This window comes from Phyllobates terribilis, unplaced genomic scaffold (genome assembly GCF_046119375.1).
Source record: "Phyllobates terribilis strain yellow unplaced genomic scaffold, ASM4611937v1 Scaffold_1__5_contigs__length_1240528914, whole genome shotgun sequence".
Lineage (NCBI taxonomy): Eukaryota > Metazoa > Chordata > Amphibia > Anura > Dendrobatidae > Phyllobates > Phyllobates terribilis.
In genome coordinates this window covers 303907674-303935182 of record NW_027362761.1, presented here as the reverse complement: position 1 = coordinate 303935182, position 27509 = coordinate 303907674, and the positions used below count along the sequence as shown (strand labels likewise).

The 27509-nt window shown below is 40.7% G+C and overlaps 1 protein-coding gene across 2 annotated transcripts in view; it reads right to left on the bottom strand.

The window, feature by feature from the left end:
* Window positions 1–27509, bottom strand: part of BICDL1 (BICD family like cargo adaptor 1) — a 123417-nt gene that overhangs the window by 42655 nt on the left and 53253 nt on the right. For both annotated transcript variants that reach the window (XR_012318314.1, XM_073673376.1), the window contains exon 3: window positions 16712–16828. Coding sequence is in view for 1 of the 2 variants with exons in the window: in XM_073673376.1 (XP_073529477.1) it covers window positions 16712–16828 (117 nt within the window). In the remaining variant the exon portion in view is untranslated. The remainder of the gene's footprint in view (window positions 1–16711; window positions 16829–27509) is intronic.

Here is a 27509-nt window from a genome sequence, read left to right as displayed (position 1 = left end):
GTGAGCTGCCGGCAAGCTGAGACAAGGACATCGGGGGCCATCAGAAGGTAAATATAATATTTATTTTATTCTTTTTTTTTTTTACAGGTACTATGGTACCGGGGTCTGGAGGAGAGTCTCCTCTTCTGCAGACCCAGGTACCATCAGCACATTGGATTCCGCATGTACAGATCCAGTGATGCGGATTCCATCCATTCCAATGCAAGTCAATGGCGGCGAAAACGCCGCGCATCCGCAAAATAATTGGTAGTGCTGCGGATTTTTCCGCAATGGTAATCGGCAGCGGAAATTTTCGCAGCATGTGCACAGCACATGCGGATTATCATTGGGGACCACGGCAGACCTTCTACCAAGCATTTTTTAAGCGTTTCTGCAGCGAAATTGCCACTGCGGAAACGCTTAAAAAACACATAGTGGGCACACAGCCTAACAGTAATTTTGACCAGGGGTGCCCAAAGTTTTACATGCCACTGTACATGTAGAGACTATTAGGGTGTGATTGGTACATTTTTTCCATAAAAAATGTATAGACTTAATTTACATGACTTTATACACAGTCAAAAACCCATTCGAGCGAAGCTGGGAAAACACTGATTAGATCTGGTTGTGTCTTTCTGAACAGTGGTGTAGCTATAGTGGGTGCAGAGGTAGTAGTTGCACCTGCACCCTGATGGGGGCCCAATATACCTCGCAACTAAATAACAAGCCAGTATTATCAATGGAGGAGACCCTATTAAAGGTTTTTTTATGGAAGCCCAGGAGTTTCAAGTTTTGTACATGAAGTCTCTAAATGGCAAAGGGAGGTACAAAGCCATGTACCAGCTATGCCCACAATTCCAACAATTCCAATGTGCATACACACTGATCAGCCATAACTTTAAAACTGAGGACAGGTGAATGAATAATTTTGCTATAAAATGTCTATGCCTAGTTTATATTGCAAGTGAACAGTCAATTCTTGGGGTTGATGGGCAATTAAAAAAAATGGGCAAGTCTATCAGAGCAAATAGTTATGGCTAGATTAATGTGTTGGAGAAGGTCAACTGGCAACAGGGTCAAGGGCCACTAAGGCTTATTGAGACCTGTTGGGAGTGCAGGCTAGTCTGACCCCACGGAATGGCATAAATTGCTGAAAAGCAGCCCCGGATCTCAAACCAATCAACTATCTGGGATATGATAGAAAAATACAAGTCAAATCTGTCAAGGCCTCAGCTCACACGACTTAATGAATTGGTGCCAAAAGCTACAGGACACCTTGTGCAGTCCATGCCTCATTGGGTCAGAGCTGTTCTAGTGGCACAGGATAGACCCACAAAATAGTAGGCAGGAAATTTTAATGTTTAGGCTGATCAGTTAATATACCAGTGAGTAAAATTAATCTACATGTGCCTATGGAAGCACTTAAAGGGATATTCCTGTATACCAAAAAGTTATATATAATTCCCTAACATACTGTACTTCTTTCTGTTATACAAGTACCTTTTTAGAGAAGGAGAGGTCAGGAACTCTAGTGCCATCTATTGGAATTAGCAATGCTAAAAGTCAACATCAACCCTTAAAGGGTCTTGCCTCATGACTTGGGATAAGAAGCAAAATCAAAAATTCCAGACCTGTATTTTGGAGAATTGCCCCTCATCAGTACAAAGCAAGAAATAACTGTTTGGTTGGGACGTGTTAGAAATTCATTGTTATCAAGGATGAATATCTATCCCTTCTTTGTGAACTACCTACAGGTGCACCTCTCACTATAATGCACAGGAACAAGGCTAGGCTACTGAATATTATGTATTTGAAGAATTTAACAGTAAAATTCGTCAGTTAATAAAATATGCATTGATTCTTCATTTGATTAGCATGTCTATTTCTTTCTTATTTCTTTATTTTAAGGTTGGAATTAAAAGAACTGCTTTGGTAACGTCACAACTATTAGCTAGAGAAGTCCATCACTGTCTTGACTTGATTTTTTCCAGTGTTGAATGAAGTTGAAGTAGGAACTGCAATAGATTTGTACAGGGTATAGAGATTCACTGTGTCTGGTAGGCATTAGGTCTTAGGTAGCGTTCACACAGGCAATGTAGTTTTGGTCTAAACACATGCAGTTTTTATTGCTTTCCACAGGTTGCACAGCACTAAAACAAACTGATAAACATAAATCCCTAGCCTTGTCCAAGCGCTAACTAAACAGAACAGACCTTGGCTACTCATGAACGGGTGAGCTAGCCCCAGCTCGGTCCAACACAACGGCTATTGTTCATAGCAACCACTGATACCTGCGGTTCTCTGCGAACGGGCTGTGCAGTCTCTTCTCGGAGAGGGTTTCTGGCCTGTCTCTGTCTCTCTCTCTTCAGCTCGCTCAAAGACACATCCACTCTGGTCAGCTTCCCTGAGCTGACTGACTTACTTGAACACCTAGCCTGTTTATATGCAGGGCCAGCCAGGTGCACTAATCAAAGCCTGTGGCGCTAGGATTTAACCCTAGCCTACCTGGCATTGCTACAAGGGATGAGGACAAATCTAATGCAGTCGCATCAGGACCCTTGCCACATAAAAATACATCATTGTTTAAACGGAATCTATCACCAGAGTGTTGTACTCCATCTGAGAGCAGCATGATGCATGGTGAGAGACTCTGATTCCAGTGACTTGTCACTTACTTTACTGATTGCTGTAGTTTTGATAAAATCACTGTTTTATCTGCTGCAGATCTCCCTGTTCTCTGAATGCTGAGTTCTGTATAACCCCGCCCCCACCATCGACTGACAGAATCCTGTGTACACTGGCAGAAAGCTGCCAATCAGTGGTGGGGGCGGGGTTATACAGAGATCATGAATATGGAGGACTACATGGCAGCAGGTTTACTAGTTGACTAATAATAATCTCCTGCGGATAAAACAATGATTTATCAAAACGACAGCAAGCAGCCCAGTAAGTGACGCATCGCTGGAATCAGGGTCTCTGTCTCTACATTATGCTGCTCTCAGATTAGGTGGCAAAAGCTTGTTGACAGATTCTATTTAAATAAAAAGACTGTTAGCACATTAGATCATGTCACCAAACAATCCCGGGATCCATCCTCTATTTTGGCTTCAGATATTTTAATGGAAATTCATCTAAGTGCAACACATTTTAACGATACAACTGGTATCATTAGGACATGATATAATTTGGAATAATATAGGAGTTTTCCAGTCGCTTTTAAAAGTTAGCACTGCTGAAGAAATTGCAACAGCTGCAGCTACAGTGGTACTGTGTTAACTTGTTAGTTTATTGATATGTGCAGTAGATCCCCTACACTGTATTGTGTTCATTTTCTCCTGTAATCCTGTATGTTAAAGATAAAGATAATAGTTGCTGTATGTCCCAAGCAAACAGTTCATTCACCCACAATGTCTGCTGATGATTCTGCTAAAAGCTGAAATCTGCAACAAGCCATGGGAAGGGATGCCTACAAAACAAATAAGAAGGCATACTTACCGCTGGAATCCGCACACCGCTCCAGAACTGCAGTCCCGATATCTCTGTCGGACAAGAAAAGATGATGTCACGACCATCAGCCACCAGACCACTAAATGACAGCAGGGACAGGTGACTGATAGTCGGGATATCAGTCTGTTTTTTGTGCCGAATCCCTTCCCACTACTAAGTTTAAAAGAAGACTGGAAAACCTCTACATTATTAGAAAGATATTGTGACAAAGTCACTGACAAAGTACTGGAAGAGAGATATGTAGCACTGAGATTGTTAGCTCCAGTAATTAAACACGGGGAAAAGGTTCCAGCACACGAAGGAAAAAGGGGTTAATCAGCCATCTTTAGTGCTAGGATGATTGAACACCTGTAGAGGGGGGGAGGTCAGAGGATAAAATTCACAGCCTTTAGAGCATTTTTGTGTGGGGAGTGCCTGAAGGTGAAAGCTCTGAGCTGTTTGTATCACACATGCTGGATGTATGGAGATTGCAGGTCTCCTGGATTGAATGCCTTTGCTAAAGGACATGGAAGCTGGACTCTAAGCCAGGTGGGCTAACCGGAACTATTGTATGGACTTGTTATTTTATGTTTTACTTTCTGCCGGACAAAGACTGTATTTACGTTTTCTGGTGACGTGGTTTATGAGGATTGCAATAAACCAGCTGCACTTTAAATAGAAACAGTTCCTGTGTCTGTCTCTTTAAGAAGCCGAGTGAGTCAATCTGCCACAGTATGCAATATTTTAAATACTGTGCTGCAAGCAAGTACCAGATTATCAGAGTTTCAAGATGATTGGATGCCTGATCAAATTTTAATGTGCCTTGTTTTCTGAGCTACATGCAATTTCACAATGCAATGAGTGACTCACTGAGCACCTAGTATTTTGTCTTATGTGGTAAAGTCCAGGAAGCGAGACGGTGACTTATTTTCTGCAGAGCCGTGACCTTTATATATTAAAGAACAATGCTTTGAAAGTGGTTATTAGCTAACCTGACACAAGCAAACTACAGATATTTCTTCTGCAAAACATTCTGTGGTCTAACATTCTGAGAGATAATATGAAACGTTTCACGCGCATCATAATATACGTAAAAAGCAGCAAAAAGCTCAGCAAATAAAATGATAAGAGAAGAGTGTGCAATCTACGGTCATAAAGACTGCATGCAGACAATGACTCACAGATACACGTGACAGGTTGGCTCATGCACTCCAGACCCAGGAAGGATGAGGTACTTACTTCTAGGATCTGCTGCTCCGCACCAGGCAAAAAAGAGAAAGGAAAACGGGATTGAATGGAAAGAAGAGGAAGGAGGGATGACAGAGACTGAGGAACAGAATCTATTTCAGGTTAGGTCAGGCATACTACATAGATTTGTTCCAAGGTTACATTATTGCTCTACATAACATTATACAGAAGGATAGACTTATGGGCTTGTAACCAGTAAGGAGAACTGTACAAGACACAGGGAGCATCCATACATGGGATTTCAAACTTGCAGACTCCAGACTCAAAAGTTTCAGATAGAAAGAAGTTATCATTCAGAATTTTTAATTTCTACATAATTATAATAGTGTTGTTATTGGTTTGCTGGAAATTTTGCATTAATTCTTAAACTTAAAAAAACAGCCCATAATTAAAATAGTAATAACATTTCTTATGCGATTTGGGGTGTGTGGAGTTTTATGGAAATAATGTTTAAAGAGGATTTCTATATTAGATCAACTCACCTTTACTAACCAGTGGCAGGCAGGTGCTGCCAAGGCAAATAAAATCATAGGATGGATTAAGAGATGCACAGAGGTTCGTAACAAAAATATAGTTTAACCTCGATACAAATCATTAGTGCGGCCACACTTAAAATACTCTAGTGTATAAGAAGGACATTGCTGAACTAGAGGAGAGAAGAGAAATGAGGTTATTAAAAGGAGTTCTACAAGATTGTTGTAAAATGGCCCAGTCACATAACTGAAACTGCAGCCTGTCCTAGTCATGTGTCAAGACGTGTTGCAGTTTGAAGAAACAAAGCTCAAGACAGGTGTCTGAAATGACAGGAGCAGTATTGTAAGCCACAGGTGCAGGGCTGTAACATGAGAAGAAAGAAATCTTCTCGTTGACTGAGCACAGTCAACGAGAAGATTTTTTCTCTAGCTTCAGTCCTCAGGGCAAAGTCTGTCAGTGAAAGAAAGATTTATTTGTGTTTACGATACTGTTCCCCTGTCAGATCTCAGGAGCTGTGTTTCTTCACACTGCAGTCTATCCTGATATGTGACTAGGACAGTCTGCAGTTTGAGCTATGTGACAGGGGCCATTTTATAACATACTTGGAGAACCCCTTTAAGAGAATGGGTGGACTGCAGCAGTATCAAGACAGATTATCAAGCTTGGGGTTATTCAGTTTGGAAAAATGAAGGCTTAGCGGTGATCTTACTACAATGTACAAATATATGAAGGGACAGTACAGAGATCATTCTCATGATCTTTTTACACCTGGGCCTGTGACAGTGCTAAGAGGGCATCCTCTATGTCTATAGGACAGAATGTTTAATCGTCATAGATGCAGATTCCATATTGTAAGCGTAGTGAGATTATGGAACTCTCAGCAACTTGATGTTGTAATGGTAGATTCAATAAAAAAAAGTATGAGGGCCTGGATGCCTTTCTCAATAAATATGATATTACAAGATATGGGTGCTAGATTCTGTGATATGATGTTGAACCAGGGAATTAGTCTGGTTGCCATATGTTAAGTTGAGAAGGAAATTTTCCCCTAAATAGGAGGTATTAGCATTTGCCTTATGGGGTTTTTGCCTCCCTCTAGATCAACATGTTAGGTTATAGGTTGAACTCAATGGACTTATGTTACTTTCAACCTTAAAAATATATTAAATACACTATTAGGGCATTCTGAGTTAGTAGAGGAAAGCCCCCAATTTACAGTATGAGTTAGTAAGACCAGAGACAGGTTACAAAAAGTTTATCTATGTCACTGGAGAACTAAGAATGTCCCCGTATTACATAAACAGCCCATTGATTTTATTGAGCAGCATGTAATACTTCTTTTCTCCTGTAGTGGCACTTCTTCCGAGGTTACTACAGTGGTGGCCAAAAGTATTGGCACCCCTGCAATTCTGTCAGATAATACTCAGTTTCTTCCTGAAAATGATTGCAATCACAAATTCTTTGTTATTATTCTCTTCATTTAATTTGTCTTCAATGAAAAAACACAAAAAGAATTGTCCGAAAGCCAAATTGGATACAATTCCACACCAAACCTAAAAAAGGGGGTGGACAAAAGTATTGGCACCCTTTGAAAAATCATGTGATGCTTCTCTAATTCGTGTAATTAACAGCACCTGTAACTTACCAGTGGCACCTAACAGGTGTTGGCAATAACTAAATCACACTTGCAGCCAGTTAACATGGATTAAAGTTGACTCAACCTCTGTCCTGTGTCCTTGTGTGTACCACATTGAACATGGAGAAAAGAAAGAAGACCAAAGAACTGTCTGAGGACTTGAGAAACCAAATTGTGAGGAAGCATGAGCAATCTCAAGGCTACAAGTCCATCTCCAAAGACCTGAATGTTCCTGTGTCTTCCGTGCGCAGTGTCATTAAGAAGTTTAAAGCCCATGGCACTGTGGCTAACCTCCCTAGATGTGGACGGAAAAGAACAATTGACGAGAGATTTCAACGCAAGATTGTGCGGATGGTGGATAAAGAACCTCGACTAACATCCAAACAAGTTCAAGCTGCCCTGCAGTCCGAGGGTACAACAGTGTCAACCCGTACTATCCGTCGGCGTCTGAATGATAAGGGACTGTATGGTAGGATACCCAGGAAGACCCCACTTCTTACCCCGAGACATAAAAAAGCCAGGCTGGAGTTTGCCAAAACTTACCTGAGAAAGCCTAAAACATTTGGAAGAATGTTCTCTGGTCAGATGAGACAAAAGTAGAGCTTTTGGGCAAAAAGCATCAACATAGAGTGTACAGGAAAAAAAAAGAGGCATTCAAAGAAAAGAACACGGTCCCTACAGTCAAACATGGCGGAGGTTCCCTGATGTTTTGGAGTTGCTTTGCTGCCTCGGGCACTGGACTGCTTGACCGTGTGCATGGCATTATGAAGTCTGAAGACTATCAACAAATTTTGCAGCATAATGTAGGGTCCAGTGTGAGAAAGCTGGGTCTCCCTCAGAGGTCATGGGTCTTCCAGCAGGACAATGACCCAAAACACACTTCCAAAAGCACTATAAAATGGTTTTAGAGAAAGCACTGGAGACTTCTAAGGTGGCCAGCAATGAGTCCAGACCTGAATCCCATAGAACACCTGTGGAGAGATCGCAAAATGGCAGTTTGGAGAAGGCACCCTTCAAATATCAGGGACCTGGAGCAGTTTGCCAAAGAAGAATGGTCTACAATTCCAGCAGAGCATTGTAAGAAACTCATTGATGGTTACCGGAAGCGGTTGTTCGCAGTTATTTTGGCTAAAGGTTGTGCAACCCAGTATTAGGCTGAGGGTGCCAATACTTTTGTCTGGCCCATTTTTGGAGTTTTGTGTGAAATGATCAATGATTTGATTTTTGCTTCATTCTCTTTTGTGTTTTTTCCTTGCAAGCAAATTAAATGAAGATAATAAGACCAAAGAATTTGTGATTGCAATCATTTTCAGGAAGAAACTGAGTATTATCTGACAGAATTGAAGGGGTGCCAATACTTTTGGCCACCACTGTACATAGATTACAGATACCCGTTGTGGTTCCCTGCTCTAACAAATAGGCACAGTGCAAAGCAGACAACGCCAATAACCTTTCTGTTTCAATGGTTCACTGTCTAAAGATTTCTACTTGTTCCCATTATACAAGCACTCCCATCAAAATTTGTATCCTCTTAATATATTGCAATCATCATATTATACAGCACTGTGTACTTACAATTGCTCATTTTGCCCTTCTACCCAGTTAATTCTTGTTTTTCATTAGGTCTATGAGATCACGTGATTAAAAACTGACTAACTGAATCCTCATAAGCTCTATGTAGAAACAGGAGGTCACTTTTCCCTGTATGAGTCATAAGTCACTGAAAAGTCCCTGGCAGGGGAAGGAGCAGCTGGGTCAGGAGTTGAAGACGGGAATGATAAATGAAGGGACAAGAGACTTCCTGTTTCTACAGAGAACAGAGAAAAGAGAAGAATTATATAGGTAGAAAGGCAAAATGAGCAATTGCAAATACACAGTGCTACATAATATGATGATGGCAATATACTAGGAGGATAAAAATTTGATGATAGGAGTGCTTCTTTAAATGGTGGGAGTCGCATCACATTTTTGATGTACAGTACAGACCAAAAGTTTGGATACACCTTCTCATTTAAAGATTTTTCTGTATTTTCATGACTATGAAAATTGTACATTCACACTGAAGGCATCAAAACTATGAATTAACACATGTGGAATTATATACTTAACAAAAAAGTGTGAAACAACTGAAAATATGTCTTATATTCTAGGTTCTTCAGAGTAGCCACCTTTTGCTTTGATGACTGCTTTGCACACTCTTGGCATTCTCTTGATGAGCTTCAAGAGGTAGTCACCGGAAATGGTCTTCCAACAATCTTGAAGGAGTTCCCAGAGATGCTTAGCACTTGTTGGCCCTTTTGCCTTCACTCTGTGGTCCAGCTCACCCTAAACCATCTCGATTGGGTTCAGGTCTGGTGACTGTGGAGGCCAGGTCATCTGGCGTAGCACCCCATCACTCTCCTTCTTGGTCAAATAGCCCTTACACAGCCTGGAGGTGTGTTTGGGGTCATTGTCCTGTTGAAAAATAAATGATGGTCCAACTAAACGCAAACCAGATGGAATAGCATGTCGCGATGTTGTGGTAGCCATGCTGGTTCAGTATGCCTTCTATTTTGAATAAATCCCCAACAGTGTCACCAGCAAAGCACCCCCTCACCATCACATCTCCTCCTCCATGCTTCACGGTGGGAACCAGGCATGTAGAGTCCATCCATTCACCTTTTCTGCGTCGCACAAAAACACGGTGGTTGGAACCAAAGATCTCAAATTTGGACTCATCAGACCAAAGCACAGATATCCACTGGTCTAATGTCCATCCCTTGTGTTCTTTAGCCCAAACAAGTCTCTTCTGCTTGTTGCCTGTCCTTAGCAGTGGTTTCCTAGCAGCTATTTTACCATGAAGGCCTGCTGCACAAAGTCTCCTCTTAACAGTTGTTGAAGAGATGTGTCTGCTGCTAGAACTCTGTGTGGCATTGACCTGGTCTCTAATCTGAGCTGCTGTTAACCTGCGATTTCTGAGGCTGGTGACTCGGATAAACTTATCCTCAGAAGCAGAGATGACTCTTGGTCTTCCTTTCCTGGGGCGGTCCTCATGTGAGCCAGTTTCTTTGTAGCACTTGATGGGTTTTGCAACTGCACTTGGGGACACTTTCAAAGTTTTCCCAATTTTTCGGAATGACTGACCTTCACTTCTTAAAGTAATGATAGCCACTCGTTTTTCTTTACTTAGCTGCTTTTTTCTTGCCATAATACAAATTCTAACAGTCTATTTAGTAGGACTATCAGCTGTGTATCCACCTGACTTCTGCACAACACAACTGATGGTCCCAACCCCAATAATAGGGCAAGAAATCCCACTTACTAAACCTGATAGGGCACACCTGTGAAGTGAAAACCATTTCCGGTGACTACCTCTTGAAGCTCATCAGGAGAATGCCAAGAGTGTGCAAAGCAGTCATCAAAGCAAAAGGTGGCTACTTTGAAGAACCTAGAATATAAGACATATTTTCAGTTGTTTCACACTTTTTTGTTAAGTATATAATTCCACATGTGTTAATTCATAGTTTTGATGCCTTCAGTGTGAATGTACAATTTTCATAGTCATGAAAATACAGAAAAATCTTTAAATTAGAAGATGTGTCCAAACTTTTGGTCTGTACTGTACGTCTAACATGCACACTGGAAATGCGCGTGTTATGTGTGTCCATAAGGTTACTTTATCCCCAGAGAGGCCAAAAGAGTGTCAGGCCATAAACATAATGTGAACAGAGACTCATAAACCTAAACCCCACGCAGGCCTATTCTTACAGCATAGTGTATGTTACAGTCACTACCAGATTTGCATCTCTACATTAAGCCTTTCAGATAAGATGGTACCAATAATGCATATTAAGAAGCCCTGGAATTTATAAAAGGGCTGTCTGGCATGGATACAAGGTTTATTTTTGTCTCTGTGAGCCCAAGGTATTAGGTGTAAGTAAACTACAATATTCCTCGGCTTTAGAGGTTTGTCAAGTTATTTATCCATGCTGAGAAGAATATTCAATGGAAGTTTCAGCAATGAGAAAGTCATTCTTTGTCTCCAGAAGACCCCTCTATTAGCGAAACGTGTCCTAAATGACATTGGGTATGGGGTACCTACATAAAACTTGCACTGGGTTCAAGTGAACTGGGAACAGGGTTGCCGGAAAAACAGGGGCCCTTCATCTTAGGGTCAAAGGGTAGTTTGTTTCTCTAAAACATGCAAGCAAAGTTCATTGGAAAACTTCTTGTATTACCTGACATTGAAAGATCACTGCTGTCAATCAGATATCTAGGTTAGAGATGGAGACACATCGGAGTATATTGTAATGGTGAGAAATGTCACGGCAAGTACTTTTATGTAAAATGTGACAGAAGTTGCCCCTAGAAATGGCAGACCACTTATTTTTATCAGACAGGGGAGCTTCACAAACATATATACTGTATATAAACAAAGTGCATGACGATATTTATAACAGTTATTATTGATATAGGTATTAAAGATATCACCAATTCTTGAATTTGACCTTAGTAATCAATAAATTCCTACGGATGATAGATCATTGCTGTCTACAGCTCATTTTATTCTGTTATATGCAATGGATGGTTAAAAAAAAGTAAAAGTGTATTCCCGGAACACAAATGTTTTAGCACAACAGAGTGTTACCATCCTCCTTATTAGCAGGATGTCCGTCGGTATTGTTAGTATAGTATCAGAGTCAGGCCAGATTCACACATCTGTGCTTGGTGTCCAGGTACAGACCCCGATGTTAGGTCTCCTCACCAAACTCAGCAGCCTCATAGGCATATATTAGGCAGTCTACATCAGATGCAGAGAGCCATGGCCGGACTATGCATTGAGGAAATGTTACAAACCATAGTTTAAATAATAGAAAGGTTATAATATGGGAAATGCCAATATTTAATGAACTGATGCATATGTTAAGTGCCCCTAAAATCACATGGTGTGTATCGGTAATTGCCAAATTAAAGGGGCAGCCTGCTATCAAGAGGTCAAATAGCAGTTTCCCTAAAGACAGGCAGATTTTGGAGGAGGAGCTGCAACATGAACACTTAGAAGTGCTTCTTAAATATAGAAGATCATCAGTAAGCAGCTGATAGGTCTAATCACAATAATCTTTTTGCCTCCACTAAAGCCAATGAGCTCCATGCTTCTCATTACTTGTCTTCATGGACTTGTATGTACAGTGGGAACGGAAAATATTCAGACCCCTTTAAATTTTTCACTATTTGTTTCATTGCAGCCATTTGGTCAATTCTAAAAAGGTCATTTTTTTCTCATTAATGTACACACTCTGCACCACATCTTGACTGAAAATTTTTTTTTGCAAATTTATTAAAAAAGATAAACTGAAATATCACATGGTCATAAGTATTTCGACCCTTTCCTCAGTATTGAGGAGAAGCACCCTTTTGAGCTAGTACAGCCATGAGTCTTCTTGGGAATGATGCAACAAGTTTTTCACACCTGGATTTGGGGATCCTCTGCCATTCTTCCTTGCAGATCCTATCCAGTTCCTGTTAGGTTGGATGGTGAACGTTGGTGGACAGCCATTTTCAGGTCTCTCCAGAGATGCTCAATTGGGTTTAGGTCAGGGCTCTGGCTGGGCCAGTCAAGAATGGTCACAGAGTTGTTCTGAAGCCACTCCTTTGTTATTTTAGCTGTGTGCTTAGGGTCATTGTTTTGTTGGAAGGTGAACCTTCGGCCAAGTCTGAGGTCCAGAGCATTCTGGAAGAGGTTTTCATCCAGGATATCTCTGTACATGGCTGCATTCATGTTTCCTTCAATTGCAACCAGTCATCCTGTCCCTGCATCTGAAAAACACCCCCATAGCATGTTGCTGCAACCACCATGTTTCACTGTTGGGATTGTATTGGGCAGGTGATGAGCAGTGCCTGGTTTTCTCCACACATACCGCTTAGAATTATCACCAAAAAGTTCTATCTTCGTCTCATCAGACCAGAGAATCTTATTTCTCATAGTCTGGGAGTCCTTCATGTGTTTTTGAGCAAACTCTATGCGGGCTTTCATATTGCACTGAGGAGAGGCTTCCGTCGGGCCACTCTGCCATAAAGGCCCGACTGGTGGAGGGCTGCAGTGATAGTTGACTTTGTGGAACTTTTTCCCATCTCCCTATTGCATCTCTGTAGCTCAGCCACAGTGATCTTGGGGTTTTTCTTTACCTCTCTCAACAAGACTCTTCTCCCATGATTGCTCAGTTTGGCTGGGCGGCCAAGTCTAGGAAGACTTCTGATGGTCCCAAACTTCTTCCATTTAAGGATTATGGAGGCCACTGTACTCTTAGGAACCTTGAGTAATGCAGAAATTCTTCTGTAACCTTAGCCAGATCTGTGCCTTGCTACAATTCTGTCTCTGAGCTCCTTGGGCAGTTTCTTTGAGCTCATGATTCTCATTTGGTCTGACATGCACTGTGAGCTGTGAGGTCTTATATAGACAGGTGTGTGCCTTTCCAAATCAAGTCCTATCAGTTTAATTAAACACAGCTGGACTCCAATGAAGGAGTAGAACCATCTCAAGGAGGATCACAAGGAAATGGACAGCATGTGACTTAAATATGAGTGTCTGAGCAAAGGGTCTGAATACTTATGCCCATGTGATATTTAAGTTTTTCTTTTTTAATAAATTTGCAAAAATGTCTACATTTCTGGGGTTTTTTTTCACTCAAGATGGGATGCAGAATGTACTTTAATGAGAAAAATTTAAAGGGGTCTGAATACTTTCCATACCCAAAGTTTGACAGTGAACCTGCAACACAATGTAATAGCCAATACACAGAGTACTTCTCTGTGCACAGTACATGACTACAATAAATCTGGCGGACAAAATGCGTTATCTCTCACAATTAAACGTAAACTTTCTGCAGATATCTCAAAAATAGTTTCCCTATTTATTTCAATCAAAAAATTCCTCATTGCTCATGGTTTCCTAGGATCCATAAAGTGTTATCCCCATCTTCATGGATGGATATTTTTGGACAATCCTAAATACTTTTGTAATTTACTACTTATTAAAATTTGCAGCCATTCTTAGGATATTAGCACTTTTCTTTTGTTTACAGCTAGTTGCCTAAGAGACCGACCACCACTGCGCTCTAGTTTGTAAGCACTTTACTAAAGCTGGCCGGGATTAGGAGGTGCTCCAGCAATTCTGACCAAATTCAAAACAGCGTTTACTAGCTCCAACGAAAAGTTCTTGTAAACACTGCGCATGTTCCGCTGTCTAACAGAGGTGGTCGGTCTCCGAGGCAATGAACAGTAAACCAAAGAAAAGTCTTACTATCTCAAGAATGGATAAAAATTTTAACAAATAATAAATTGCAAAATTACTTGTATCGACAAGCCTTATCCAACAATATCCATTTAAGCTTGAATTCACAGTTAGGTTTCAATGCAACTTTTAATGGAGTTGTTAAAAATTATAAATGAGTCAAATGGAAGCTAGTCAATGATTTCTCAGTTCTGTGTATTGGTAAATGCACTCTTGTCCCATGGTGTCTAGGACATAGTGTAAGGTATTGATGCACTAGTTATGTCTTACTTCTACAGAACTTGCCAGAATCACTAAGGGAATCAAACGTAGTAGACTGCATCTGAGTGTCTGTCTTCATTAGGTATACACGTCCAAAAATGAAGCACGGCCGAGCGCATGTTCGCTCTGTCGGCCCCATTATAGTCTATGGCCCCATAAGTGCATACGTCCAAATCCGTTTTGCATGGGGTTCAGTCATAAGCCCCGATGGGGCCACTGAACGGGTGCCGGAACGCAATGAAAAAGCACCCTTATCCATACCAGCGCCCATTTTGTGCTGCACTATTTTTTTCTGTATTAAGAACTGCAAAATTAGCACTGTTTAGAAGTTTTAGTCCAGCCACTCTTCTGATGTTTTGCAGTCCCTAATGATCTAAAATAATTAAAAAGGAATGGGTATCTCTGCATATTGTTTCCTCTTGTAACATGTTACATGCTACAAGAAAGATCAATTGAAGCCAGTTCATAATAGTATTCCTCAGAGATATGGAATTGATAGTTATGTGCCTAAGGAACCCTCGAGAAGTCACAGAATGAAACAGGTCTGAGGTGAAGCCTGGCATTTGTGTTGGTCTCGCTGGTAACGTTATGCCCTTTTCCCACATGTAAATGGTATTGGCCTCTATTCTCCATTATGCAGTTTAAAATGGTTTTGTCTATGATGAATTATACGCTCTCTGTACATAATGATAAAATTGATTTTGAATTCTAAGGTAGGTTTGGAACATAGCTATGGTCCTCTTAAAGGGGTTATCCGCTGAAAACAAGTTATCAGCTATCCATAAGATCAGATCCATATTGATGGGTGGGAGTTTGACCACTGGGACCTGCTCCGATATGCAGAATGAGTAACTTTTATCCCCGTTAGAATGCAGCGGCAGTGCACAATTCAGGGACCATTTCATGATGGTAATGCTCTGAGAGAGTACCGAGTGATCATTTTATATACAGTATATGAACTAATGTCCCAAGAAATTATTTCTAACGTCAGCAGCTTTTGTGCACATAGCCAGCAGATTGCTCCACCAACTCTCACCTAAATAAATATGGAGAAGATAAAGCAGTTTAAAACCGCGTTTGCTAAAAGAATGGCTATTTTTATACAGTCTGGTTGCCCTATGAGCTGCAGTTTTCTTACAATGCCCAGAGAACACACACATTTTGGTAGATGACCAGCACTGCGGATGTTAGTACTATCATGTTGGGGAAAAGCAATGCTTCTAGGTGACCGAACCTTCCTAATACAGCATGCAATGGAAGATGCTATGATTTTTTCATAGATTTCTGTGTGCCACAGTATGACATCAAAATCACACAGAGCTACAAAATGGGGCCCATGGTATTACATAGGCTATGGATCTCCATTGTCACTAATTTGGCTCCTAAGGGGGGTAGATACAGGCCATGTATACTACATACCAGGTATATTTAGGAGGTGCTGAATGAGAACCCTACAAGGGGCAGTAATGATATTCACATTGATTATTACCCTGCTTTACTAAAGGTAGATGGAGGTATGGCTCTGACTATGCCAACATCACAGCATGCATGAAGGTGTCTGTAATATAAAACTAGCTTTTAGCAGTTTAAAATGAAAAACAAAAACAGCTTAACAATTGTAAATTACGTATATATTCTTAGAAGAATTCATGGATAGTGGACCTATAATTAAGAAGGGTTGTCTGACCTTCTAAAATTGGTAAAATTGCAAAGTGTTTGTAAAAACAAGCAACTTTACAATTTACCTCTTATTAAAAATCCTCTCCGTTCTCAAGAATGGAGGGATTTTTAATTCTATAGTCTACTGCTCATTGCCAAGGTTGTCTCTGAGGTGGCTAGTTTCCTAGGCAAGGAGTGTGCACTTGCAAGCTGTTTGCTATACAGCTTGCGAGTGCTGCTCTGAAGCTGGCTGGGTCCCTGCATCCGACGAGACTCAGTGCCCCTGCGCTCTTCCGATCCGACCAGACTCAGCGCCCCTGGGCTCTTCCGATACTTGCAGCATAGGAAAGTGGGCTGTTTAGGCTATCGGCTCAGCCATGCTGCCAGCCTGAACTGTCAATCTTCAGGAGCACGCCACTCCCTCGGCCATCAGGAGAGCAGTGCACTCTTGAAGATAGGAACTTGAGACAAGACCTTTAGTGAAAAGTGCTTTTCCCCAGCAATATTCTAATTATCCACTGAAGAAGTAAGAAAAACATTCCAGATCTCTATGGCGAAACCAACAACCGTAATCAAGTTCTAGTTAAGCTTAACTCAATGACTCCTCAGTATCGGGTAACTTAGTAACCAGAAGTGTTTCTATGAAACCAAACTCATAACACTATCATATATTAGATTAAAATATTTTCTAAGCCCACCTCTGCTAGAAGGCTTTCCAAGCGTGTAATATGTTGGCTTGTAGACATACTCTTCTCACGGAATTCCTCTTGAAGAACAGTGACCTGTAGCGACAGCTGCTTCTCCATTTCTGTAGCCTAAACGGATTACGGAGAATTAGTCATGATGTAAATAAATGTAAGGGTTAGAATACAATGATAATCTGATTCAAATGAGCTAAAATGAGCAATGAACAATTTTTCTAAAAATACGTTATAATGAACACAGAACATTTTGAAGACCCAAACTTTGGGCAATTACAATATATACCCTACCTCGATTTTTGTACATCACATGAAACATTTTAATCCTGAAAATGATACTTAGTTACTTAAAGAGGATCTGTCACCAGAGCTAACAAAATAATCTGTATACATCATGAGATAAATCACCTAGCCTTGGTGAGGATGGTGTGCTTTGCAAATCCATCTCAGAATGCCTGTATTATCCTTTATAACTAAGCAATCAGCACTGAAAAATTGTATGTGTCTAGGTGTATTCCGGCTGCAGGCTCTATCTGCACCACCTAGCTTGATTGACAAACTACTGTCCTCACTGCTCCTGCTGCTGAAATCTGGCACATGTTCAGCAGTAATGAGACAAAGAAGGACACTGGAGTCTTTAAATTGCTTGACAGTTAGAACAGTTTTTATTGAGTACAAATATTAAAAAACTAGGATATCATATATAAAGACAATACAGTGTGTGACAGACACAAAGATCAAGCCGAAAGCAACAAATGGTGCCAATAATGCACGGGGTTAGATAATCATAGTGACCGGAGTTGGAAGGTGTAAATAGTAAATCGACACAAACTATACTAAGTACCTAAACATAATAGCATGGATTGCAATGGTGGTTCATGCAGTGAAAAAAAAAACACAGGGAAAATTCATAATGTCATAATGAGCCAGGGTAATGGTCCCATATAAGGTGAATGCCTGTGTGCTTATGAATAGACTGACATCATGAAAAAAAAGGTCCCAAAACATAGGAGCAGTCAGCCCAAAGAAGAAGACCCCCAAGGTCCCCTAACCTCAGTAGAAGCTGCGTTGTCTATAGCATTACAGTAAGAGTGAAATTTCAGTGAAAATATACTTTGAAGACATGACCATAGCCAGAGACCAGACTAGACTACTTCAGCTCTGCACCCGACTAGTTCTTCCCAGTGACGATACAGGTAATTCACAGGTCTCTCCCTGGTGTGTACATAAAAAGACCTGTTAATCCCATTTAGCAGTGCTGGGAAGAGGCGGCCAGGGGCGGAGCTGGACTAGTCTGGTCTCTGGCTATTGTCCCCGTCTTCAAAGTATATTTTATACTATACCTGGCTGCAATCGTGTATAATAATTCACCTGGCTCTAATCTGCAATCACTCCCTGACACTTCGACAGCTCATTTTTCACAGATGCGCTGCAGAGCAAGCTGTCAACCAAAGTGCCGGTGAGTGGTTACAGCCGCTGCTCACAGTATAGTGAGTGAAGACTGTGATCGCTCTGTGCATACCTCTATAGCCGAAAGCAAGCGGCTACTGGGAAGATGTACAGTAAGGTCCATATATATTTGGACAGAGACAATATTTTTATAATTTTGGTTCTAGTCATTACCACAATGAAGTTTAAACAAAACAATTCAGATGCAGTTGAAGTTCAGACTTTCAGCTTTCATTTGAGGGTATCCACATTAAAATTGGATGAAGGGTTTAGGAGTTTCAGCTCCTTAACATGTGCCACCCTGTTTTTAAAGGGACCAAAAGTAATTGGACAATTGACTCCAAGGCTATTTCATGGACAGGTGTGGGCAATCCCTTCGTTATGTCATTCTCAATTAAGCAGATAAAAGGCCTGGAGTTGATTTGAGGTGTGGTGCTTGCATTTGGAAGGTTTTGCTGTGAAGTAAACATGCGGTGAAAGGAGCGCTCCATGCAGGTGAAACAAGCCATCCTTAAGCTGCAAAAACAGAAAAAACCCATCCGAGAAATTGCTACAATATTAGGAGTGGCAAAATCTACAGTTTGGTACATCCTGAGAAAGAAAGAAAGCACTGGTGAACTCCTCAATGCAAAAAGACCTGGGAGCCCACGGAAGACAACAGTGGTGGATGATCGCAGAATAATCTTCATGGTGAAGAGAAACGCATTCACAACAGCCACCCAAGTGAACAACACTCTCCAGGAGGTAGGCGTATCAATATCCAAATCTACCATAAAGAGTAGACTGCATGAAAGTAAATACAGAGGGTTCACTGCACGGTGCAAGCCACTCATAAGCATCAAGAAGAAAAAGGCTAGACTGGACTTTGCTAAAAAACATCTAAAAAAGCCAGCACAGTTCTGGAAGAACATTCTTTGGACAGATGAAACCAAGATCAACCTCTACCAGAATGATGGAAAGAGAAAAGTATGGCGAAGGCGTGGTACAGCTCATGATCCAAAGCATACCACATCATCTGTAAAACACGGTGGAGGCAGTGTGATATCTTGGGCATGCATGGCTGCCAGTGGCACTGGGTCACTAGTGTTTATTGATGATGTGACACAGGACAGAAGCAGCCGAATGAATTCTGATGTATTCAGAGCCATACTGTGTGCTCAGATCCAGCCAAATGCAGCCAAACTGATTGGTCGTCGTTTCATACTACAGATGGATAATGACCCAAAACATAAAGCCAAAGCAACCCAGGAGTTTATTAAAGCAAAGAAGTGGAATATTCTTGAATGGCCAAGTCAGTCACCTGATCTCAACCCAATTGAGCATGCATTTCACTCATTAAAGACTAAACTTCAGACAGAAAGGCCCACAAACAAACAGCAACTGAAAACCACCGCAGTGAAGGCCTGGCAGAGCATCAAAAAGGAGGAAACACAGCGTCTGGTGATGTCCATGAGTTCAAGACTTCAGGCAGCCATTGCCATCAAAGGGTTTTCAACCAAGTACTAGAAATGAACATTTTATTTACAATTATTTAATCTGTCCAATTACTTTTGGTCCCTTTAAAAACAGGGTGGCACATGTTAAGGAGCTGAAACTCCTAAACCCTTCATCCAATTTTAATGTGGATACCCTCAAATGAATGCTGAAAGTCTGAACTTCAACTGCATCTGAATTGTTTTGTTTAAAATTCATTGTGGTAATGTCTAGAACCAAAATTAGAAAAATGTTGTCTCTGTCCAAATATATATGGACCTAACTGTAAGTGAATTTCCTTCTGGTTGTGCCTTCAGTAAAGTGATCAGGAAGCACTATAGCTATTTACCTGCAAATTAATCCTATAACTGCAGGTAAATTAAGTTTTTGCACATGACAGGTACTCTTTAACATCTGACCCAAAAATAAGAAAATCAGATGAAAGAAAAATAATTAAGTTACTAATAAAGATAAAGCAAGTCCTCACACATAACAGTCACAATTAGACATTTGAATATGTAAAAAAATCACTTTCTATTATGAAAACAATGAAGGGCTTGTACAGTGCACAGTGATCCTCCATAATGTAGTGGAGCAGCTCATAACAGAACATATAAAAGTTGTACTGTGCAATGCCATAGACAGACGCTATTACATAGCCAATCAGTGATGCTGGTGTGAAGATTGCCATGAAATTCCCATGGTGAGTGGCAGGATCTTCTGTTCATTCACAGAGGCAATAAACCAGCAGTATAAGTGGCAGTGTATGCGGAATATAGATTCAAATTACAATGGTCTTGGAAAGACCACAATACAACCCCTGGCAAAAATTATGGAATCACCGGGCTCGGAGGATGTTCATTCAGTTGTTTAATGTTGTTGAAAAAAAGCAGATCACAGACATGGCACAAAACTAAAGTCATTTCAAATGGCAACTTTAGGGCTTTAAGAAACACTAAAAGAAATCAAAATTAAAAATGTGGTACTCAGTAAGGGTAATTTTTTTTCAGACCAAGCAGAGGGAAAAAATTACGGAATCACTCAATTCTGAGGAAAAAATTATGGAATCATAAAAAACAAACACACAAACAAACACTCCAATACATCACTAGTATTTTGTTGCATCACCTCTGGCTTTAATAACAGCTTGCAGTCTCTGAGGCATGGACTTAATGAGCGACAAACAGTACTCTTCATCAATCTGGCTCCAACTTTCTCTGGTTGCTGTTGCCAGATTAGCTTTGCAGGTTGGAGCCTTGTCATGAACCATTTTCTTCAACTTCCACCAAAGATTTTCAATTGGATTGAAATCCGGACTATTTGCAGGCCATGACATTGACCTTATGTGTCTTCTTTCAAGGAATGTTTTCACAGTTTTTGCTCTATGGCAGGATGCATTATCATCTTGAAAAATGATGTCATCATCCCCAAACATCCTTTCAATTGATGGGATAAGAAAACTGTCCAAAATATCAATGTACACTTGGGCATTTATTGAAGATGTAATGACAGCCATCTCCCCAGTGCCTTTACCTGACATGCAGCCCCATATCATCAATGACTGTGGAAATTTGCATGTTCTCTTCATGCAGTCATCTTTATAAATCTCATTGGAATGGCATCAAACAAAAGTTCCATCACCTTGCCCAATGCAGATTTGCGATTCATCACTGAATATGACTTTCATCCAGTCATCCACAGTCCACGATTGCTTTTCCTTAGCCCATTGTAACCTTGTTTTTTTCTGTTTAGGTGTTAATGATGGCTTATGTTTAGCTTTTCTGTATGTAAATCCCATTTCCTTTAGGCGGTTTCTTACAGTTCGGTCACAGAAATTGACTCCAGTTTCCTCCCATTCGTTCCTCATTTGTTTTGTTGAGCATTTCCTGTTTTGGAGACATATTGCTTTAAGTTTCCGGTCTTGACGCTTTGATGTCTTCCTTGGTCTACCAGTATGTTTGCCTTTAACAACCTTCCGCCTTTAACAACCTTCCCACGTTGTTTATATTTGGTTCTAGATTTTAGACACAGCTGACTGTGAACAACCAACATCTTTTGCAACATTGCGTGATGATTTACCTTCTTTTAAGAGTTTGATAATCCTCTCCTTTGTTTCAATTGACATCTCTCGTGTTGGAGCCATGATTCATGTCAGTCCACTTGGTGCAACAGCTCTCCAAGGTGTGATCACTCCTTTTTAGATGCAGACTAACGAGCAGATCTAATTTGATGCAGGTGTTAGTTTTGGAAATGAAAATTTACAGGGTGATTCCATAATTTTTTCCTCAGAATTGAGTGATTCCACAATTTTTTCCCTCTGCTTGGTCTGAAAAATATTACCCTTAATGAGTACCACATTTTTAATCTTGATTTCTTTTAGTATTTGTTAAAGCCCTAAAGTTGCCATTTGAAATGACTTTAGTTTTGTGCCATGTCTGTGATCTGCTTTTTTTCAACAACATTAAACAACTGAATGAACATCCTCTGAGCCCGGTGATTCCATAATTTTTGCCAGGAGTTGTATGTTGAAAATATTGTAACCAGTGTACTGTATAGCTTAGCATAGCACTATATACTCAGATGGGCCATGGACCATACAGCTTCAATACAATATGTTTTATCAAGAGACTCACCAGGTCCAAAATAGAAAAGATTATGGACTATTCAATGAACTCTGGTCCGCTAAAATCAGGTTTTTTTGTTTCTCCATTGAATAACAATGAAATATTTGGAAGATAGGTTACACTGGATAATAAAATATCACCTTATATTCTCCCTTCATCTGTGAGAAACAATAGACTAGATCTAATAGTAAATGATTGAAAAATAGGGAAGATGGGCAGAGAAGTTGTAGAACTACCTTTTTTATTTACTTAGTGCCATTACATTTCACAGCACTTTACAGACATCATCACTGTCCCCATTGGGGCTCACAGTCTAGATTCCCTATCAGTATGTCTTTGGAGTGTGGGAGGAAACCGGAGAATCTGGAGGAAACCTACACAAACACGGGGAGGACATACAAATGTCTTGCAAATGTTGTCCTTGTTTGGATTTGAACCAAGGTCCCCAGTGCTGCAAGACAGCAGTGCTAATCACTGGCTGGCCACTGACAGATATGGGCCTCCAGAAAAACAACCAAAAATACATCTGTCCATCCATTTGCATCACCACAGAGATTCTATGAAATGTAGAAAAATACAAGTTGTAAAAATTCTGAATAATATAACAAGTGTTTGCCACAGTCAGAAGTACTTTCTATCTCCCCATGTACACAATGGCCCCGAATCAACAAGTCTTGGTGAGACTCTCCTGATACATTAAGAGGCATATGCATCTCCTAAAAAATCAGGAGTGTCTAACAAGTTGTGTGTACCTTGCCACAAATCTTACTCCAGTTGTGTATTGGAGTGACATTTTTGGCATAAGGAAAGCCACCACTACTCATGAATTTTGATGATCAGGGTTTCCCATGTCCCCATCCCACTCATTGTGTCCGAGCTGGGCAAAAATGGCATGAGAACGCCATAGGTCGCAACATTTTAGTGCGTCCTCGCGTTGCGCCAAAATTTGGTGACTTTTCAAAGCTTTGATGAATCGGGTTCAACGTGTATTTCATCTTACTGCCACACTGAGCCATAATTTGGTGCTTACTACAGATGTAACTATATTTTTCTTGTGTGTTACTGTATTATTTCTACTTCTTGTAACACACGGCATAATCAGACTAGCTATCTGTTGGTAACATATATCCAACAATACACCATTACCTCACCCTGACAGTGATGAGCAGGACTATATCCCAATACAATCATGCAGAGAGGATACACTTCCCCTATGAGTTACTGTATCAGGATCACTCCAGTGAATGCTGCTTTAGCTCTCACCTTGATTTTCAATATGAATATTGAAGGATATTTCAAAAAGGATTACTGACGTGCTTGCTGATCAGGACGGCACTGCTACTGCAATAACTGTTCTAAGCATTTTCTATTTAACGGTGCACTAATGTATTTTCCAACCAGATGATATATTTGTGAACTTTCACAAAGATTGAAGACTATCGTAACATACAACTTAACCATTGATTGAGTATTGATATGTTCATGCCTGATAAATGACAAGCATATATTAATCGTAAGGAACCCCAATGTCCAATCAATGAATACTGTAGGAAAGTCAGGTAGGACTGGGTTCTTAATTAGATGCACCTGGCTAGCTAAGACTAAGAACCAGGACATTTTTTCACCTTGCTCTCTCAGTCAGCTGGGGAAGCTGAGCAGAGTTGGTTGTGTTCGAGCTGAGGAGAGACAATCCAGAGTCTCTCTGAAAGGAGTCTGCACATAGCCGTGTGCACCAATCTCCAAGTATTATTGGTTGCTATAGACAATAGTCATTGTGTTTGCACAAACTGGGACTAGCTCAGCTGTGTATGAGTAGCCAGGGTCCATTTTGTTTACTTAGCGCCTGGACAAGACTTGGGATTTTGTGTCTAAGGTTTTGTTTTCGGTGCTGTGCAATCTGTGGAAATAAACGTCACATTGTTTTGACACAAGAATCCAGTGCCTGTGTGAACGCTGCCTACTGCTGAGCGTGAATCCCTACAATACATACTGTACATCTTGTTTTGGTTTATCCATCTATTGAAGTAAACTGGTTCAAAAGTAATTGCCTAACATATAATAGGCTTGTAAGAGGAGATGCTTTATAAAAATATATTAGGGAAATGAAAGCAAATCTGTCAGCAGATTTCCCAATACAAATGGTGTAGATTATTAATTAGCTCTCTTAGACTTAATGAGACTGGTGTACTAACTTTTAAAATCCATGTCAGAATGGCTGTAGTCCCTGAGATTAAAATTAGCATTTTATGAGTGGCACTAAAGAGTGAGAAAACCGATGAGTACAAGTGAATTTATTCACCCACCCAGCTTGACTGACAGCTGCAGCTTGTAATGAGCAGTGTGAGATCTCAGCAGCAGGGATGAGGGATACCGAGAAGCTGTCAATCAGGCTAGATGTGTGGAGATTGATATTAAACTTCAGCCTAATCAGGTCTAAGAGAACTATGTAATACTGTATACAGTTAGAATTGTGAAATCTTGTAACAGATCTGCTTCAAAGGGAACCTGTCGCTTTGGAAAACACTATTTACCTGCAGATACAGTGGGAAGAAAAAGTATTTAGTCAGCCACCAATTGTGCAAGTTCTCCCACTTAAAAAGATGAGAGAGGCCTGTAATTGACATCATAGGTAGACCTCAACTATGAGAGGCAAAATGAGAAAACAAATCCTGAAAATCACATTGTCTGATTTGGAAAGAATTTTTTTTTCAAATTTTGGTGGAAAATAATTATTTGGTCAATTACAAAAGTTCATCTCAATACTTTGTTATATATCCTTTGTTGGCAATGACAGAGGTCAAACGTTTTCTGTAAGTCTTCACAAGGTTGGCACACACTGTTGCTGGTATGTTGGCCCATTCCTCCATGCAGATCTCCTCTAGAGCAGTGATGTTTTGGGGCTGTCGCTGGGCAGCACGGACTTTCAACTCCCTCCAAAGGTTTTCTATAGGGTTTAGATCGGGAGACTGGCTCAGCCACTCCAGAACCTTAAAAATGCTTCTTACGAAGCCACTCCTTCGTTGCCCTGGCGGTGTGCTTGGGATCATTGTCATGCTGAAAGACCCAGCCACGTTTCATCTTTAATGCCCTTGCTGATGGAAGGAGGTTTGCACTGAAAATCTCCCGATACATGGCCCCATTTATTCTTTTATGTACACAGATCAGTCGTCCTGGTCCCTTGGCAGAGAAACAGCCCCAAAGCATAATGTTGCCACCCCTATGCTTCACGGTAGGTATGGTGTTCTTTGGATGCAACTCAGCATTCTTTCTCCTCCAAACACGCTGAGTTGTGTTTCTACCAAACAGTTCTACTTTGGTTTCATCTGACCATATGACATTCTCCCAATACTCTTCTGACAAATGCTCTGTAGCAAACTTCAGACGGGCCCGGACATGTAATGGCTTAAGCAGGGGGACATATCTGGCACTGCAGGATCTGAGTCCCTGGTGGAGTAGTGTGTTACTGATGGTAGCCTGTGTAACGTTGGTCCCAGCTCTCTGCAGGTCATTCACTAGGTCCCCCCCGTGTGGTTCTGGGATTTTTGCTCACCGTTCTTGAGATCATTTCGACCCCATGGGGGGAGATCTTGTGTGGAGCCCCAGATCGAGGGAAATTATCAGTGATCTTGTATGTCTTCCATTTTCTAATTATTGCTCCCACAGTTGATTTCTTCACACCAAGCTGCTTGCCTATTGCAGATTCAGTCTTCCCAGCCTGGTGCAGGGCTACAATTTTGTTTCTGGTGTCCTTCGACAGCTCTTTGGTCTTCACCATAGTGGAGTTTGGAGCGTGACTGTTTGAGGTTGTGGACAGGTGTCTTTTATACTGATAACAAGTTCAAACAGGTGCCAGTACTACAGGTAATGAGTGGAGGACAGAGGAGCCTCTTAAAGAAGACGTTACAGGTCTGTGAGAGCCAGAAATCTTGCTTGTTTGTAATTGACCAAATACTTATTTTCCACCAAAATTTAAAAAAAATTTCTTTCCAAATCAGACAATGTGATTTTCAGGATTTGGTTTTCTCATTTTATCTCTCATAGTTGAGGTCTACCTATGATGTCAATTACAGGCCTCGCTCATCTTTTTAAGTGGGAGAACTTGCACAATTGGCGGCTGACTAAATACTTTTTTTCCCCACTGTATGTTGGCTACTGCAGGTAAAAAAATGTTTCAATGCTGCCCAGCTGCCTAACTGAAAAGAAAGTATGGCTTCCGGGAGAAAATTAATTTGTCTTCGGAAGCCGCCAGCTTTCAGTCAAAGCGGAGGTGCAGGGAGTGTTTACAGTCACCATTCATAGCACTGCTCACTATACCTTGAGCAGCGGCTGTAAGGATACCCTGTAACTGTACACAGCAAGCTGTCAATCAAATTGCTGAGGTGTGCTATTTAACTGCAAATTAACCCTATAGCTGCAAGTAAATTGTGTTTTACAATGTGACAGGTTCCCTTTAATTTGCCTAAGGCCACGGCCCCACTATCAGTATTTGGTCAGTATTCAGTCAGTATTTTTTCTCAGGAGCAGGAGCCAAAACCAGGAGAGGAACAATCAGAGAAAAGGTATAATAGAAACAAGTCACTAATTCGGCATTTATCACCCACTCCTGGTTTTGTCTCCCACTCCTGAGAAAAAATACTGACCGAATACTGATAGTGGAGCCGTAGGCAAAGTGGCCGAATACTGATAGTGGGGCCGTAGGCTAAGTGACCGAATACTGACCAAATACTGATAGTGGAGCCGTGACCTAAAGAGGAGACTCTTTAATGATGTTATGCACTAATAATGAGGCAACTGTTTAAAAGGTTTCCGCATCACTCCAATTTGGTGCACAAGTATTCGGATAATAAATGGCAACACTTTATGAAATATTGAAATTCCGTTTTTTTTTTCTTACCATAGGACAAATGGACAGTCACCTCACTAAACTTAAATTTAGTTTATTTCCTTCCTCTGGATTAACACATATCAAAATATTTCTCTGCTGAACGTGATGCCATTGAATCTTATTTCAGGATTACTATGTCTTAGTGCGCTGCAGTCATAATCCGTATTAATTACATAGCAGATATGATAAATCAGGACTGAAATTAAACACTGTTACTGGGTCCGGTATCTAACTTGCTGTTTCCAGTTTGGACACAAATAAAACAAGCACATTCACTTGCTGCCAATATATAAAGCATTCTTGGAAATGATTTCTTCAATTCAGCTGGATCCTTCCCAGGCATCAGGCTTGTTGTGCGGCTGGA